The sequence below is a fragment of the Serinus canaria genome, chromosome 6 (assembly GCF_022539315.1).
Source record: "Serinus canaria isolate serCan28SL12 chromosome 6, serCan2020, whole genome shotgun sequence".
NCBI lineage: Eukaryota > Metazoa > Chordata > Aves > Passeriformes > Fringillidae > Serinus > Serinus canaria.
In genome coordinates, this window is record NC_066320.1 from 8,652,320 (window position 1) to 8,671,408 (window position 19,089).

The 19,089-nt window shown below is 38.9% G+C and overlaps 1 protein-coding gene across 7 annotated transcripts in view; it reads left to right on the top strand.

Annotated features, from left to right (window-relative positions):
• LDB3 (LIM domain binding 3) overlaps positions 1-19,089 on the top strand; it is a 114,205-nt gene that overhangs the window by 52,920 nt on the left and 42,196 nt on the right. For 4 of the 7 annotated variants that reach the window (XM_050976398.1, XM_050976401.1, XM_050976400.1 and 1 more), the window contains 3 exons: positions 3,293-3,699; positions 16,917-17,086; positions 18,031-18,067. In XM_050976398.1, the coding sequence (XP_050832355.1) occupies positions 3,293-3,699; positions 16,917-17,086; positions 18,031-18,067 (614 nt within the window). Of the gene's footprint in view, positions 1-3,292; positions 3,700-8,016; positions 8,040-11,411; positions 11,616-16,916; positions 17,087-18,030; positions 18,068-19,089 lie in introns of all 7 variants that reach the window. The other 3 variants (XM_050976404.1, XM_050976402.1, XM_050976403.1) reach the window with 1 other exon arrangement.

The following is a 19,089-nucleotide window of genomic DNA, read 5'->3' on the forward strand; positions in this document are numbered from 1 at the left end:
TGTATTGTGCTTTCTGTGAAACACTAATGCCAACACTTATTTTGGAGTCCCAGTGAGCATCTTGTCATACTTATGATTTGTTTCCTGACAAATTTGGGAGCCTATGTGTATAAGAGAAAATAGAGATGACTGACTTGTTGAGTACAGGATGGAGAAGCTGTCTCAGCCAAAAGCAGTTTGATCATGTCGTTGAGCAGATCCATTCAGTGCCATGGTGCCTCCATTCCCTTTATCCTCTAAAAAATTTAGAGCAACAATTGCTTCTTGAGCATGTTGGGTGGTCAAAATCACTGATATACTGTTAAAATTGATCTCCCAGAAGTGCAAGAGGTGAGTAATTACTGTAGGATCACAGCAATAGATATATAGAGAATGATTTGACAAGGGGAGAGGACCTGCAAAACCTGGTATTGTATCTCCCAATCTAAATTTATTTCTCACTTCCCTGATACATAAGAAGTAAAATTTGCCTTTCATAGAAATTGGATTTTTATAAACAAGTAATAATACTTCAGAATGGAAATTGTGCTGATTCCTAGCTTCCTTCTATTCCAAAAGGATTGAGACTCCTCTACATATACCAGTTGGAAGCTCATTCCCAGGCGTTACGCAGTTTTCCTCCCACAAGGGAGGAAAAGGGACTGCTGCACGATCCCGCATCTTTCTGAAGGGAAGCCAATTGCTCAGTGTCAGAGCCTCCTCTCCTGGTCAGTTGGAGGGGTAGCATCAGACTCCCAGAGCCAGAAATGTCAGCTTGCTTTTCCAGCCACTGAAACAGAATGGGATGAGAGATGGGGAACAGGGAAACGTTTGTTATTATTGGCTACATTTCATGTGATGCATTGCTGGAAGCTCAGTGCTGCTGCTCAGTATTAGACATTTGCCTTTCACAGTCAGAAATGGGTTCTGAAATTCTACATTGATCCAATTTTGACACTGAACTGGAGACAAAAAATAATTCTACAATATTCTCCCAGCAATAAACTGAATCAGAGATTTTTTGTTAGTTAATAAAGGGAAGAGCTAAATACGCTGATGAGGGGGCAGTCATTGTTTAGAAGTACAGCCATTCCCTTAGACACTTCCTGTTTCATCCATTTTTTTCCCCCTCACAACACAGGAAAAACAGCTACCATAAAACTATCCAAGAATTCTCATGCTGATTTGCCAGTATGCTGGTATTCCAGCTAGAGATCATTTAAGGGGAAAAACCAGAACTCCATTTGTGCCAAAAGGGGGCAAAATCATGAGCCATAGTTTTTTACAGCTGTCCTATAATTTTCCCTTTGCCTATAGTTACTGTCCAGTAACACCAAGACTATGAAAATGCATTAGGGCTAAGGAAATATGTGACATTTCTCTCATCAGCAGTTGAAACTGATACTTTACAATCAGCTCTCATTGCATGTCTTCTTATTTTGGGGTGTAGAAAGAAACCCACAGTTAACTAAAAGCCACAGAGTTTTCAGGGTAACAAATGAATATAACTCCAGCATATCCTTTTTCTTCTCTATTACATCTGTGTTTATTTTTATATAATAATTGTTTTGTCCCTCTGTGCTGGCATGTAACAATAGTTTGCCCAAGTGATTACTTAATTTTTGAACATATTTGTGCCTCTTTTTGAACACATTTTTAGAGAGAAGCCCTGTTTCCTGTTTATTTAATAATATCCAGGAGCTTTCAATAGGCCACTGGAAGGGATTGTCGTTTGCTGTTTTCAGTGTCAGGGTATAATAACCGAAGTATGTATTGCAAATGTATTTATTTAAAAAGGCATGGTCTGAAAATGCTTTTAGGATTATCTGTTTCTACAGCCTCAGGCAGCTATTAATGCCAGCTAAAATCTCTTCCTGTTTATCACTAAGAAAAATTATCTTAGTTAATTTTATCTGCCGTACATTTTTGATTCAACATGTCTTAAATGTGTTTAATGTTATGATTACTTAGACCTTTAGGGGTTTTTTTCATAAATTTTAATTAATCAAGGCATATTATCTTGATTTTTTTTTCAAATGTATGCTCCCTAAATTTATACATGCAATATACAGAAATATCCAAAAGGGCAATAAAAATATTTTTCTTGTGAACCATAGTATCAAAATTAGTAAATTATATTAATGATAACCGATATTAGTAAAAGCATAGAATCAGAGGCCAAATTATTCTCAGACCTGTATGTCATGCAAGGTGTTAAAGATGATGGTTGCATTGCCAATGAATGAGGCAAAACATCACATAATGCTGCCTGCTCTTGAACTGGCTATCATTGAGGCCAGATTGTGGGCTCCATTCCTGCTTCAGGCTGATGTCCCCTGTCTCTCCCTGTCCCCTGAGCTGGACTGCAGCAAGTAGCCAGCATTTCTGGGACTCTTAACTGTGAGTATTTTTCTTTTTTTGATATCACCTCTTAATTTGGTTTCACTAAGGTGCATTTATAGTGAATCATTTCTGAAACTCAGGTGTTGGACTGTGTTTTTCCAGGATGAGTTTTTGGTAGATTGTTTTGAATCTGAGTGCCAGCACAGACTTGTATGGGTATAGGTATTGAGGAGAGATTCCTTTGGGTAAGGCAATACCTGCTGCTGTCCCAGTTAGGAATATTATCTGGGACAGGACTGTAGGATCACACACACTCCTACATTCTCAAGCACACATTCCCTCAAGCAGAAATGAAGCAGGAATGATCAGCATAGGAGCAGCCTCTCCATGGAGCAGTACCTGTTCTCGAGTCCTGTTGGTGTCTCTGCTAACCCTGCTGCATGGCCTGATCAGCATGAACCAGAGCCCAGGAAAGCAGTGAATAATTTCCATAACCTCAAGTGCACTCCTAGACAACAGAATGGTGTGGTTTAGAGTCATTGTGTCTTTATAATAATGGCATTGACTTCTGTGGTTATACATGATCTAAAATTATTCTTACCTAAAGACATTTTTTTAGGATTTCTTAATTATCCTAGAAATTAATGGAAGTGTTGCCTTAATATAAAATTATTGCTGTGAGGTTTACTAGTAGTAAATGCTCTCTTAATGTTAAGCTTTATTTGTTGATTTCAACTAAAACCTAGTAAAAAAATGCCTGAGTTGGTTTTGCTTCCCTTATTTTGAAACAATGCATTTATTTGTTGAAAATCTTTCCTGAAAGTTTGAATGCTTTGGCCCCAATCTATTTATTGCTAGTTTATGACTGTGTTTACAGCATTAATTGCAAATATGTTATTTTTGCATGTGTTCTATGATTGCTCTTTTCTTTTTTTTTTTCTTTTCTTGGCCTGCATGTTTGCTACTACAGGAACCTGCTTGGGAAATCAATGGCAACAGAACAACCTTCAGCCCTCTAACTAACACGGCGACTGGGCCTGTGGGTAGTGTTTTAGCAACCAATGGAACCTTTTCAGGCTACCTCAACCAGCAAGAGATCAGCCTTTCAAATAGCTCTACCTACCTAAAGACTACCACAGTTAGATCTTCTATGTCCTCTCAGTCTGTGACTCCTGACATTTCACCTGCCAAGAGCTCATTAGGTTCCAAAGCAAGCCCTGCTTTGGCTGGTGGCAGTAGCCCTGCTCACCAGCTGAGCCCTGCAAGGCAATATAACAACCCCATTGGCCTTTACTCGGCAGAGACCCTGAGGGAAATGGCTGAGATGCATAAATTGAGTCTCAACCGAAGGGCTTCAGAAGGTGGACTTCCTAGAGGGTAGGTAACATGGTAACATCTTTATTATTTCAATAATTTGCTGAGCAAATGAATGTAATGGTGCTTACCCTATTGTGCATTTGTCTAGCAATCATTATTAAAGTCTGGATCAATAATTAAGTTTACCAGTAGCCCCCAAAACATACCCACTTTGCCATTACAGAATAATGGTTGTTGGTATGTGATGTGCAGCAGAGCATGAGGGGGAACACTAGGACTGAAGTAAATGTAATCATCTCAGGGTTGGGAGACACTCAGCATTTCTAATGCATGGAGTCTCAGAGAACCAAGTATTGCTGTCAGACATCAGAGCAGCTGCTATAAACCACACCTGATCTTTGGTACTTTGCTAGGGAGAAATGGCTTTGACCAGCAAATCCAGCATACCCAGCTACTGGTCTTGCTGGAATTCCTGCCTTAATGCTTTGGCTTTCCTATGCAAAATGAGTCAGAACTGCAATATTTTGAATCCTCTGGTTTGAAGAATGGCTTGCATCTGTTAGCTTTAATATTAACTTTGCTATAACAAAGAATGATCTCCAGATACTGCCCAGATAGTTTGATCCCATGCTGTCAAGGTTTTCCATATTCCTATGTTGCAGGTCATCTGTTTTATTAGTGGGTTTGTGAAGTGAGGAGTTTGGATTGCAGTACATGAGAAAAAGCAGGGAGAAACAGGTTTTCCGATTTTTTTTGCCTTCATGTATAAATCATCAAACAAATCTAATTCTTTAGTTTATTTGTGGGTTTGGGGTTGTTTTTTTTTTTTAATAAAGATAAATTTCTTGTTAGGAGTATGGGGAAAAGTGGGTTTTTGACACTAGGGACTTGGCTATATAAGGAAAACCAGAAAATTCTGACAATCCTCTCAAGGTCTGATAGCAAATGCATGTCTTCAAGTACTTTACATCCATTTGCAGCAGCTCTTTGCAAAAATAAAACCAAGTAGTTTTAAGTTGTAGAAAAGTATGGATATTTCATCCTATTAAAAGAGCATATACACCTGTTCTAAATGATTTAAGCAATTTTAGATGATTCACTGCCACTCTCTTGAGCACTCAACATTAACAATCCTAATTACCTTATCTGAGAAAATTCTATCCTCCCTTCTCATACTTGATAATTAAGTAAAGCAATTGCCTTTAAAAAAATAATTTCAGTTAGTAAGCAAGATCAGCAAAATAAACCTCAGAATACTTGTATCTTAATTCACACTTTCCTGAAGAATACCAATTCTAGTCTTATTTCAATATACAGAGTTTCCTGGAAGTATATCTTGCTGTCTTTTTCTCCACAACATTCATAATCTTCCTTAATACCTGCAGAGGTGAGGGTGAAGGGGCTGAATTTTGGATGGCTCAGCATTGTGACTGTTTTTTTATCAGAATTACAACACAGCTGCATCCATCACTCACCAAAGAGAGTGTGAGCCTTTCTGTTCAGTTTGAAATTTTAGGGAACTGCTATCTGTCTTTACCATCTGGAACACTGATGAACAAACAAAAAAATAAAACCCCCTTATCCTGCTGTGCAGGAGCATTCTGAAAAGATTGGAGTCCGGAAGCATTAAATAAATGGGTCTTGTCTGGTAACTTCTCTGAGATTTAGAGAACTGTACATCTCTGTTGACATGAAGAGAAAATTCAGAGCTCAATAGTGCTATCATTCCCATTCCCACTTTACTGTTTTCCATGAAGAAGTATCTTGCCTCCTCCTCTGTGGAGAAAAACATGGAACCTGTAGCTATCTTGGGACTTGGTAGCATCCATGATAATCTCAATCTCACAGTGTGTTTATGGGAATAAGGAAGCACTGTGAGCAATGAATAATCAGCTCTGGTCTTTACTGGGAACATTCTTACTGTATAATACAACATGGTTGTGATATTGTAGTGCTCCAAAGCAGAATTCATTGAGCTTTCACAAACATGCACTTAGCTGTATGGTAAAAGCTGCGAGAAAATTCAAGCATGAGGAGTGATCTTAAGGTATGTTTCAGTTCTGGGCCCTTTTCACCAGATGATTTAAACTTAATTGTGTGAATTGCTGTTACAGGCTTAGCTAAACCCTTTGGAAAATCCTATCAAGAAGCTGAAATTAATTTTGAGATTACTTCCTTGATCTGTGAAGAATAACAAAGCATCTGTTTGTCTGATACACTTTACATTAAGGCCTTATCACTCTGACCCAAGGTGAAAAATAAGATAGCCTGTTAGGAGTGTGGAACGTGATGTGCTGAAAGCTCTGGAGTGTATGAATAAATATGAACAGTGAGTCATAGATTGTAACATGCATCTTTTTCATTCCAGTGTAAGTTATTTTTCACACTGTAGGTCAAGGGCAGTAAATACCTGTGCCACAAGTACGTGCCAGGTGGCTTGGGTTACTGGCCTCTTACCGTGTGACCTCTGTGAGCAGCAAGTTGGGTGTTCCAGACATGTCCCTATATAGAGTCAAACTAAAATTATGTGTGACTCTGAGCTGGGAGGAATTTTCTCATCCCATCCTAAACATAAGGAGAAGCAAAGCTTTACTGGTTTTGAAGGAAGCTATAGCAGCCTCTTCACATCTCCAAAATCTTTACTGAGACGTGACTACTGAGCTGTTCTTAGTGTGTGCACATAATGTTTCTTTTCTTTGGATATACTTTTATATTCCTGTAATGTATTTTAGGGTTTTGGTAGTCCTGCCTTGAAAATGTTATTTTATATGTATGGTAGATGCGTGGATGAGTCAGAAAATGATACCATTACACTTGGTTTCATTGTAAATGAGTGCTCAGCTGTCTCTCATACACCTAAAATGGATATAGGATCACTGATGGGCTTACAGGCTGCAGCTTGTTCCTAATATATCTCTAACAGTTCCTGTGACAACATTTGGCTTAATGTAGGGTTTATAAAGCTAGAAGAATATTTTCAAATCTGTGAGTCTGACCAGCAGGTGCAGAGGGTGATCTGTGGTTGCTTTACCATGGAAATGCAGAAGTGCAAAGCCTTTACTGCAGCTTTGGCTCATTAGAGTCCTCTTGATCATGCAAAGTGCTGTTCGATGAGCCAAGGCAAAAGGATCATAGGTAGGATATAAAAGGTTCTGCAGGGAAAAAGCAGGAGGGGCCAAATCCGCTTGGAATGTCCCTCTTTAACGGTGTAGCTTTGCTGCCCAGTATTTTGTATCAGTCCCAGACACAGAAATGCTGCAGCAGTAAGTTGGAATCCTCAGTGGCCAGTTCTGTCAACAGCATTCCATACAGCCAAGTAAAACGAAAAGTTTATTAACTCACCATGGATCTCTTCCTCTTTATTGTGCACAAAATAAGATTAATTAGTCTTCAACTAAGAAAAGAGCACAATATGGGTATTCTAAGCTTTGGTGGGGAAAAAAGTTAAAATAAATAGCACAGGCCATTACTGCTATTTGTACAACCACCCCAAGGAGTTATTGGGAGGAGCACTGTAGTTCAGACTGGGCACATTCTGTTCTGCACTCCCAGCTTTTTCCTGTGTTATGGTGCTTTGGAATTACTGTGCAAGCACCATCACTGGTTTATGCAGAGATGCAGGATGCAGTGTGAACATACCTTACTTTCATACTGTATGGAACCAGCTGGAATAAAATATACTGATATGGATATCCCAAAGAACGTATAGCAAGCATGGCTTGCTTTGTTTCATGTGAAATAAATTGGGAATGACTATTCCAAAGTGAATTGGCTTATATGCCTCTTGGCATAATGTAGGTGCAGTCATCTCTAGGCAAATGCTTTGTTATATACAAAGGCATTTTCCTTAGTTTTAGCTTTAAAACACTTACCAGTATATTCTTTGGATCTTCTCCAGCATGTAAAAGACTTAAAAATCAATCTTGCAAAACTAGCTCTGAGGGTGGCCTGAGAACAGACTTTATCCCTGAATATTCAGTATCTAAAGGGAAAATACAGTTTCTACCACTCATTTGCTATTTTCAGATGAGAATATACTCTGAAAATCCTTCATTTTTCCTCTGCTACCTCCTCCTTTCACTTTGGTAGTAGTACTTTTAGGGATGCACAGCAATAAGATCATGTTCAACAGTCAGCCAAAATGCCATGGTACCCTACTAAGTCTTGGTGGATCAACTATAATCCCTGCATTTTTTCCTTTCTTAATCATGTTGGGGTTTTTAGGCATACATTTACTTTTTATTCTTATTTGTAGATGGCTGAGAAGAGCTGTAGTAATCTTTTTAAAATATCTTTTACCCTTTGCACTCTACAAGCTATTGACTTTTTTCTGTGTGGTTGGTTTTGATGTTGTTTGTTCTCTTTCTCTTCTTCTAGGTGATAACCAACACTGCCGCCAAGTTAGTATCGCCTCTGTGTAGTGCCAGATATTTGTGTGATGCTGTGTGTGTGAAGATGTGTTTTCTGGGGTAGCATGATCCCCTGTGTTCCTGCTGTGTCTGCTTGCAAGTGCAAGTATTTTTTTAAACATCTGCTTGGTGTGGCAGGGGCCCTGCACTGCCCCTGCTGTCCAGCAGTGCTCCTGCTTGGCATTTCTTGGTGATGCTCTAATGCTGTGAGTGGAGGTGCCTCCTGAGCCTGCCCAGTTCTTCTAAAAGCTTTCAGGTGGTTTTGCTTCTACGGGCAGGTTTAAGTGCTTTTGAATCTTTAAGTCATCTGCATCCCCTCAGAGCTTGGAGAGGGTTTTTTTTCATGTTATTAGTAAAGTACTTTTAGCTTCAATGTTAAATTAATTTCTGAAGTCTGCTAAAATTCAAATTTAGGTTGGAGCAAGATACTGATATGGGGGGAAAAAAAAAATCTATGAAGTGATTTACCGTGATAAATCTATTGCCCGAAAAAGAAATAACTATTGACTTGAAAATGTGATTTATCTGCTTTCTTTAGGATACTTCAGAGAATCCTCAGTTTTGACCTTTAGTTTTCTAGGGGCAGAGGATTGTCTCTAAACTCTTGCTTTTTTGCCTCTGACCTGAGTGTTGTCCATAAATTGCTGGAGACTGGGTTAAGCTAAGAATAAAATATATAATTCTAGTAGTTAAATGCTAAATTTAAACTGACAGTACAAAGTTAGGAGTAGTGGAATACATAAAGTTGAGATAATATTTAGTGCATATAATTTACATTGACCTTGCATTCTCTGTTGATTTCAGTGAAGTGTGGGTGTGATGATGTAAGTTATTTGGTGTGAAAAATCCTAGCCAGTTTACATTAATAATTATTCTGACAGGATTGTCTTAGAAAGCAGAAGTCACTTTATAATCTTATGTTTGTAATCTTACTTGCTTTGGGATTTATTTTTCCTGATTCTTTTGTAGCTTAGGAGAAAGATCCCAGTCATTTTGCAGAGGTGCTGTCTCTGCCTCCTTACCTCTGCCACTTTGTCCTAGAGTCCGGTACACCTTACAAGCACTAATGTCTTCTGTTTGCTTGCAGAGTTAGAAAAAGGACTCAGCAGTTGGCAATCTGTACTTTTTTCTGTTGTTTTTATCGAAATCCCGTTAACTTCACTGGAAGTTTTGCCTTGATGTATGTAATGTGACTAAAACCTCTTGAACGACATCACTAAAATTGTTTAAAGATCACAAGTAGAAGCCCAAATGACTCCTGCTGCTACCATGAGGGAAGCGTAGGCTGTTCTGATATTAGTAGCTTTGATTTCTGTAACTGACTGTGAAAACAAATTGCTTAGAACATTATTCTTTAAAGGTGGCATATTTAACCTCTGTCCTTTCCTTCACACAGTCTTCTCAGATCTTGGGTTTAGAATCTCTTGAGTATTTCCAACAGTATGAAAGAAAGAGAACACTAAATTCAAGATCTTGAGGACCTGTGTGTTTGTAATGATCATGTGATTGTTTAGTGTATTACGCAGAAAAGAGATGCTGTTGAATTCAGGCATGTGCATGCTCAGTACAGCAACCTGCATGTCTCTGCACATTACCCCACCAGAGATGATGTCACTGTAATTATGGAATTGTCAGAGTTGATGAATCGTTGAGAGAGATGTGTTTTAAATGTGAGAATGTCTTGGTAAAAAGATAATTTTCACTTTATAATGCCACTTCCCAGTTCCTTCCCTTAAGATAATGGCATGTGCAAGTGAAGGCTGTGGCTGTAATGCAGCATGTGCTCCTGTGTATCTCTGGTCCTTGTGCATGTGGCTGTAAATGTTCTGTCAAGGATTTGCAATGATATGTGACTGTATCTCTCTCTGTCCATCCTCAGTCAGGGCATCCCACCAAATAAAAGGCTGAAAACAGAGTGGAATCCCCTGGCTGGCTTCAGAGGTGGCACAGCACCTGTGATAGTCTCCAGATAATTGTCAGATGGGTGCCAGCCTTACTTGAGTTTACCTTTTTCATCGTGCTGGGTTGAGGGTTCAGTTTTAGCTCTCACCCTCTGGGGCTACCCATGGTAAACAGACACACTGTTGTGTGTGTAAAGAGCAAAACAATATTAGCCAATAAACTTACAGTCTAATGTCTTAAACTGAAAAGGAAAATTTTTCCAATCAAATGGAATTAAATTCTTCAGCAGTTCTTCTGCAGGGAGAGAAATATCTAGTTCCAGCTTTTGGGTTCAGTTCTGAATGAAACATTTATGAAATATCTGTTATTTCACAAAGGGTGGAGTTCCCAGTTTTGTCCAGTTTAGTGAGTGTATGGAATCTCTCCTGCTGGTATCTTCCTGCTGCTGGCAGGAGAGGAACAACAGACTAGAGATTCACCTGATCTCCCATAGGTTGAAGAGCAGTCACTGTAGTGGCTGACATAGGTTATTGAAACTCTGGGCAGGGCTCAGTCCTAGCTCTCGGCCTAGAACTATGCACAGCTCAGCCCTACAAGAAAACCAGCTGCTCTTTGGCTGCAGTGTAACATCAAACTGACTCATTCTGGTGTCATGGAAGCTTCAGTTAGCTTGCTTTAGGGGCTCAGTCTGTCAAATATAAAATATTTCCTTGTAAATGGAGTCACTGGAAACAAAGACAGCAACTCTTCCAACTGCACTTGTCCAGTTGGTTGCAATGTTGCATATTTTGATCTGGGACTGAGCATTTATCCTGCCATAGCAGCACTTCAGGCTGTCTGTACAGAGATTTTGGGAAGATTTAGCCTTTGTAAGGAAAAGCCTTGCAGATTAAAAGGCACAAGTACTAAATTTCACTGTGATTAATAACACAGACAGAAAGTACTGAAACCTTCTAAATAATAGAGAACCTGATATCTGTTTGCTTCACTGTACTTTCTAGACCTTTGTAAGACCCTTCTCAAAACACAAATGGATGACAAAAAAAGTGGGAATTCTCTGCACTGTGCATGTATGTCCCATGGGCATGCACATATACATGTGCATGTTTGTATACACTTAGATGTACATATGCATATAACAACAGAATTTTTGTATATGTAAGTATCACACAAATACTTACAGGTTTTTGTGATATTTTAATACAGTGACAGCTATTTCACCATTTTTTTCCTTTTTAAACATTGTGACATCCATTAGTGACATCCATTAGCGCAGCCATCTTTTTGCTGTGGTTTGGTACTTACATTGTTTGTGCTTCCCTCATGAGAAGCTTTGGTGAGATGCTGTGAACAGACGTGCACACTCCTCTCTTGGTGGTGCTTCCCTCACTTAACTTCACGCCTCTCTCCTTTCTTCCCCTCCCTTCCTTCCCCATGGAACCTCACTCTTGCATAACCCAGCACGGACTTCACGGAGCGTTTCAACCCCAATGTCCTGAAGGACTCTGCCCTGTCTACCCACAAACCCATTGAGGTGAAGGGCCTTGGCGGCAAGGCTACCATAATTCACGCGCAGTATAACACCCCGATCAGCATGTATTCCCAGGATGCTATCATGGATGCAATTGCAGGCCAGGCACAAGCCCAGGGTGGAGAATTTGCTGGGTAAGGTTATTTCCTTCAGTGGAATGCTCTTTCTCTGCATGGTACTTGTAACATCCCTACCTGCATGACACATTTGCTCTTCCTGGACTCTTTCTTTTTTCCTGGTGTATATTACACATGAAAAATGTGTATCAATCCTAAACAGTGTCCAAAAGCGCTTCCCTGTTTTGAATTTAAAAGGATGGATTGCTTGAAAATCATAGCATGGTTTGTTGTTGGAAGGGACCTAAAAGTTCCAAGCCCCTACCATGGTCAGGAGTACCTTAATTTACCCTAGTTTTTTGGTATTCCTCTTAGAACTGGTAAAAACCAGTCTAAAAATCTAATGCTCTGTATATGATATTGGATGGCTTTTCATTCCTGACAACCATGATTTATGATAGTCATTATTATATGCATAGCTCAGAAAGGACAGAAAAGGAGGGTGGAATATTTATTGAGATGTGAAGAATGCCAAATATTTATTTAGCCCTGGCTACTGTTTTATTCTTCAGAGTGGAATGTTTTGCTGTATTTTCCCTATCCCCAGTTTACATACAGTACATGTGTTTTACACAGATCCTTTGGACTTTGGCAAAATCCCCTGATCTTTAATAACTTAGCTTTTCCAATGCATGTTTCTAGTAATCTTTCCTGATTAACTTATCCAGAGTTGTAATAACTTGACTGAGGTTTCTCTCTTACCGAGTGCGCTTCTCCCCAGAAGAGGAATTGCCTTCCCTTGATATGACACCAAAATAGAGGCATAGCAACACACTTTAACATAGTTTCTTTTCCATATGTTAGCTGCAGGCTTATTCAAAATGAGGATGGTTTATGTATTTGCTTATGCTCCCTTTTGCTGGCCATTTTTATCTCTTTTTTATAATTATTTTTCTTTTCTGCTAACTTTTTGCACAAATATTGTTGTTCATCACAGCTCTCCCTCATGATGGATCAAAGTAATACCTTTAGCTGGCTTTGGCCATGGCTCTGTGCATCTGCACAGGTGTTGAGTAGACTCATATTTCCAATTAGTGAAGTACAAAGAAGTTCATTTGTGTTCTTGATAAGGGTTCATATCCTTCATAGGCATGGATTATAGGAGACATTTTATGATACATTGACACTTTCTATTAAATGCTGTAGCATTATATGATGCAAATAGTATTATTTAAAAAAATTACCTATTTAAATGATCAGATGATTATAAAGTTAATGCTGCATATGTGGATTCTTTGCATTTTAAAAGTTTCCCTTGGTTTCCTCTGTGATATTCTGAACTTTAATTTGCAGTGGAAACCATAATGTTTTTTAGCTTGCTTAATCAATCAAGTCTGAGTTAAGATTATGCTTAATGTGGAAGTATTTGATATAAGTTTTTGATATAAAAGACCAAATTGTGTGCTGATTCCCTTTGTCTCAGTTATCAGCCTATAGTTTGGTCTTGGTTCTTTATTAATAGTCTTAGTCCTTTTCATTTTCCACAAGTGTTTGTAGGGTGGTAAGCATGCTCAGACTGCACATCTGAAGGGCAGACAAAAGCTGGAAACAGTTTACTTATTTTATCAGTGATGAAGGAGACAGGGTTAAGATAGGAATTCATTTTCTAGTTTGACCATTTGAAATCAGTGATGTTGTAACTTCATGAGATCAGAGTCAGGCCCTTGTCACTTGGAAATAAGCCACACTTACTGGATCACCATGGAAAACATAAACGGAAGAAGGACAGAATTATTGATACTCAGACTCCATGCTGAAACTTAAAGGTAGAAAATTTTGAATGCCCTGACTTTATATATTTTTCTACTCTTTGTTTTTCTGTTTTAATTGATCTTGCTAAACCAAGAACCAGGAGCTAGGTGGCTGCAGTAAAACCATGTGGACAGTGCATTTTGAGTACATTTCTGTCAAACCACTTCTAAATTCCATTATGCAGTTTTAGCCAAATGCACAAGTTGTATAAAGACATAGATCCAGCATTTTTGTTGGGAGTAAGATCTGACAGTTGAAGTCAAAGAATCAAAAATGTGATTGTACAAGCTAAGATCTTGTGTGTCCTCTGCAATAAGTCAACTTGGCTGACTATTTACCAGTCTACATGAACTTTTCTTTGTTGGGTTGTGGGGTTTTTACCTCTTTGGCCTTTTTTAAAAATAGCTGGAATTACTCTAATACCTGATGTCACAATATTTTGTTGTATGTCTCCATCAGGGGTAGAACACTGCAGTGTTCCTAAGTTTTTACCTAATATCTACTGAAATTAAATCTGCATGATGACTCCAGGGAGCAATTCACATAGTAAACCATAGTTTATAATGAACTCCAAAAAATAAAATTCCTCCATTGCTACTTATTCAGAGAAGTTTGACTGTCTTTAAAGTTTTTTTTTAATGGCAAAAACGTGTGACTTACATGGTGATAAGAAAAAGGAAAATAATTTTTATTGACTCCTACTAGAATACCTTAGGCTCTAGACTAAAAACCTCCAACAGCTCTAACCCATTTGGGAAGAAGGGGTATTTTTCAGTAGCATCAATTTAAAGTAATGTGCTTAAAGATGCATGATGTTTCTGCACATCCACACCCAGATGGAAAGAAATTAAATTACAAAGAGGTGTAACAGAGGTATTAATGTGGTTATGTGCATCTTTAGGCTGCCTGTAAGAATCAACTGTCACATTTAGGTTTATGAAATGCTCATAATCAGCAATGCGCTCTATTTTACACTTCCGTGCTGAGAGGCTTATATGTCCTAGTTATTCATCTGCAATATAATTATGTTTTTGAAAAAATAAAAAGGCCTGCTGAATTAAAGACAGAGTTGGAAATACTCCAATGTATTGCATTAATTTAGTTCAATTTATACGAGCATGTTTCACTCTGCTAGGGAGGTTAATTCACCAAGCTCCATTTCCTGCCTTAATCATCTGCCATAAGGATATTAATGTGTCATATTAATGCCACATATTGCTACTGTGAAATTTGTGGTCCAGCCTCCAGCTCTAGTTTTTTAACAATGCTTGAGTTAATGGCATATCTATACATAAACCTTTGAACTGCTTTTTTGTACATAGGTCATAATATAAGAAGAAGCATTTGAGCTAGAGGATATAAACAGGAATTTGAACTGTCTGTGGCTGGCACACCACTGCTGCCACAGTGGTCCATGGTTGAAATCAGCAACACCAGTGGTGTATTATCCACTCTAGAACAGTGTTCAGCTGGGAAATTTGCTGTCCCATACAGCAGGTTTTTAAGCTTCCGCAAGATTAAAAGTCAATGTGGGGATTTAAAGCTAACTGTTGGCCCACAACAGGCAGTCACTTCTGGTATTCATACAGGGCAGGTTCTGGGTGTGAAGCACCCTGAAGTGCCCTAGGAACTTGAAAACAGGGTCACCTTTTGGGGAACATTGCTGTGACAGAACTTTCAGCATAGACAAGTGTCAGAAGCAGCAACAGAACAGTGCAGAGGGTGTTGCTGTGACTTACTGTTAGTATTACAGAGAATCTCTTTGCCATGCAAAGACTATTCCTGCAGAAGGCAGGAGAAGGCAGAACTCCCTGCTGTGCTTTCCTTCCTGCCTCAGCAAACCCTTTAGCTATGTGGGATGGGCCACGAGAGGAGGACTACTGTTCTCTCTCCCCTCTTCCACCTTAAGAAGGCTATGGCACCACTTTGTCCATTGTTGCACGCAGGAGCAGCACTAATGGACGTCACTGATGGCAGAGCCTTCCCAAAATAAACAAGTCTGTATTCTGCCTTCTGTACCTGCTAGTGTTTGGATATTGCAAGGATTGTGGTCTAGGAAACATGAGCTAAAAAAGGAGCTCAAAAATGTTTCTTCCTCCTACAGGCCATCTTTCCCACTGAGGAGCTTTTTTACATAACTTGTATGTTTTGTAGCAGAGTTTAAACTGAGGAGTCAAGTTTTTCTCTAAATTCACATAAGCTGGGTTCCACCACACAGGTGATTTTGTGGAAACACACAAAAATCTTAACTGGGGTTTGTACTTGGGTGGCTCTTCAGGAAAGTGAGAAGTTTGCATATATGGGGGTTATAAATACATGGTATTGTGTGTAAATCCATCAAACCAGTGTATATTACCCAGTGCTGAAGAAGAGGAATGTGTCAGCTGGAAAGTACTGATATTTAAAGCACTACCTGGTAACATTTGCATCCCACTCTATGTAGGATGTCAGACATCCTGGCTTTTCATGAGTCCTCTCAGGCTTTCAAATTATAGACCCAGGTTCTCTGTAGATTTTCTCTGCACAGTGGTATCTTAGCACTAACTTTGAGCCTGAACCAAGGAAGCAACTGTCAGACCAAATGGCCTTTAACTTTAAACAGAAGTGTTTCTCAGTTTTCATGAAGTTGAGCTTGCTGCTTGCAAAGCTCTTTAAGGAATAGCATAAAGCTGTTACAATAAATCACTTGCTTCGAAAATAGACCTTGTATTTAGAGCAGTCATGGAGCCAAGTTGCTCCAAGCACACATCATTCCCTCAGTGTATATTTCTGCAGCTCTGTTAATAGTTAATTTTAATTCTGCTATGCAGAAGTTATTTTCACCAGGGAAAAAATACCACCAAAACCTATTAAGTTACTGTTTCTAGCCTGCATCATAAATCAAAGTGAGGTTACCACCCTTGTGCTACAGACCTGTGTAGCTTTGATTTTAGGTGTGCACAACTGGCTATATCACTTTGCAAGATGATTAAGCATGTTGTAAGATCCTGAGATACATTCTGTTATTCAAGGCTTCAGATACTACTTATATATGCAAGTCTTGAGTGCAAGTCTAGACTTCCTGTGCTTCACATGTTTAGTAGACAATGAATCCAGACTATGGCAGATGGAAGTTTAATTCAGTTTGAAAAAGAATCCTCTCTAGAAAAAGCTATAAAAGTCTACCTCATTATTTTTATACTGAAATATGGGTTTATTTCTAATTGCAACCTTAAGGTACACTGGCCTAACACTGTAACACTGTTTTAAAGAAAACATAAAACAGTACCAAAGTGAAGTTGTTTTTATAAGAAATAATGGTCAGAGAAATAAATGTTTTTGCCTGGCCTACTCTCCACATATTATTCTAACCACTGCACGCTTGTGTACCTGCATTGGCTGAGGAATCATGAACAGGTATTTCCAAACAGATTTGAATGATAACAGGCCCTTTCAGAATGAGCCATAACATAAAATTGATCTATGTATTTTTTTAAGACATGATCATTTCAAAGCCATGTAGGGGATGGCTGGGTGAGAAACTGTGACCAGAGAGCTGCTTCCAACATTTCCCTTTCTGAATTGCAGTACCCTCCCTATAAAAGATCCTCACGTAGACAGTGCCTCTCCAGTGTATCAGGCTGTGCTTAAAACCCAGAACAAGCCTGAGGATGACAGTGAGGACTGGAGCCGTCGCTCTGCCAACCTGCAGTCCAAGTCCTTCCGCATCCTTGCCCAGATGACTGGAACCGAGTACAGTAAGTTGAATAACAAAACATCCCCCTCATCCTGATTTTAGATTCATGTCCTTCCTCACTGTCCTGGTATTGGCCACTGATACTCAGGGAAGACTCATCTAGTTTTCAGTGAGGGTGAAGATCCTGGATGTAATTTGAGGGAACTCAGAAATCATAGTGAACAATCTCACCTTATGCTTTATGAAGAAAATTCTTTTGCCAGGGGCTTCAGCCTAAAAGTATAACAGATTGTACAGTAAACGAGCATTTGGGACCCCACAGTTATTCCTACTTAGAAATCAAGTCTCTGCAGTGCAGTCTTTGGGTTTCCTGCAGCCTAGACATACAGAGCTGTCCATTCTTTAGACAAAAATTATAAACATGTCGTGTCTTCTGTAACAGTCTTTTATAGAAGTGACTTCTGGAGGTCAAAAAAAATAGTGAATCACCATTTGTATGGAATCTATGTCTCTATCAGCCCTGTTACCTAAACCTAGATCTGATATGAGTATCACAGAGCTTTAACCTTGTTGCCTATGGAAATGGTTTTGTGGCTACCTGGTACTAATCTCACCGGTGGTTCCCGTTGTAGAGAGAAGGAAGGTCAGGGCCTTTTCCCAATCAGGAGGAAATACTTGGCATTCCCTTCTCCCATTAATGTGCTGCTGCTGTCTCTCCTGTTTTGTAAAAAACAGCAGGACCTCTCTGTAGAATCATTGCCTACAGCTGTGAAACATTGCTAATAATGAATGGGAAAGTAGTTGTAATAGCTACCTTCCTCCTAACGTCCTCCTTCCTGTCCCTAGGGAACTGCTATCTTCATGATGTTCTTACAAATTCCACTGCTGCAAAGTCAGTTTGAATGCACCTTTAGATAGGCTTTTGATAAGTTTCTAAAGAATTTTAAATACCATAAACCCAATTCCTTTCTTTCTGTTTTATAACTGAAACATTTTTTCCTACAGTGCAAGATCCAGATGAAGAAGCCCTGAGGAGGTCAAGGTAGGCAAGCCCTGAGAAAAATACAGCTTTCTCCTTCCTGATAACCCAATAATGTTTTAAAATGGCATTAATATGAACTTCCTTTATTATATTTTTGTCCTAAAATATTCTAACACATTTACTTAAAAATCACTAAAATTAAAATGCTATCATTGAGAGGCATTGGAATGAGAAGGATAACAAATCAGCATGTTTTTAGGAAAAACAGTGTAAAATTGCTGAAGTGTATGTTCAAATCTGAAAGCTCTCTGCTCATGCAACTTTCCTGCACTTTACTGGGTGTGTGAATGTGATGAGTTCCAAGGCCTGTGTAACTACTTGAATGTCTAAGTGGATAAAAAATAAGTAATGTTGTGATAGCACTGAAATCTGTGAGCAATTTATTTGGATGACCCTCTGATTGACATTTGATTCTCCTTAAATGATACAGTAAAGGAGTTGTTCCCATTCATACCCATAATCATTGGTTTATGTTTTGTTTGGAATAAATATGACCTAAATTTGTAGAATATGGAAGCACAGGACTGCTTTTGCTAATGAATAAATGTATTTGTTTCATGTGATGTATCAAAAGACACTGAAAAATAGGATATGTTCAGAGATGTAATATGGAATTAAAGATTTGTCATCATCCTGCATAGCCAGGAAATAGATGTATTAAATATTATTATGCTGAGCTTAAAAACTGCAGTTGAATCAGAAGCATTCTGCATGCAATCCTTAGTTTCTGTTTGCATACTTCAAATCCCTGTTTCACTTTAGGTGCTCTAAGCCACCGGCTGGTTTGTGATGTGTTTGGTACTTAGTTTACCCCTTCTTTTTCTATTTTATATTTTACTGCCCTGTGGGTTCTTTAAAGGTTCTGAGCCTTTGATCACAGTGCAGGTTTCAAATGTTGAATCAGTGAGAAAGAGATCTGCTGTCTTCCCTGTGAGAATACAAGAATGCTTTCAGTTGGTGTTTGCTGTAAGCCCTCCGCTGCAGTTCACCCGAGTTCATGGCTGGGTGCCTGAACATCAGGC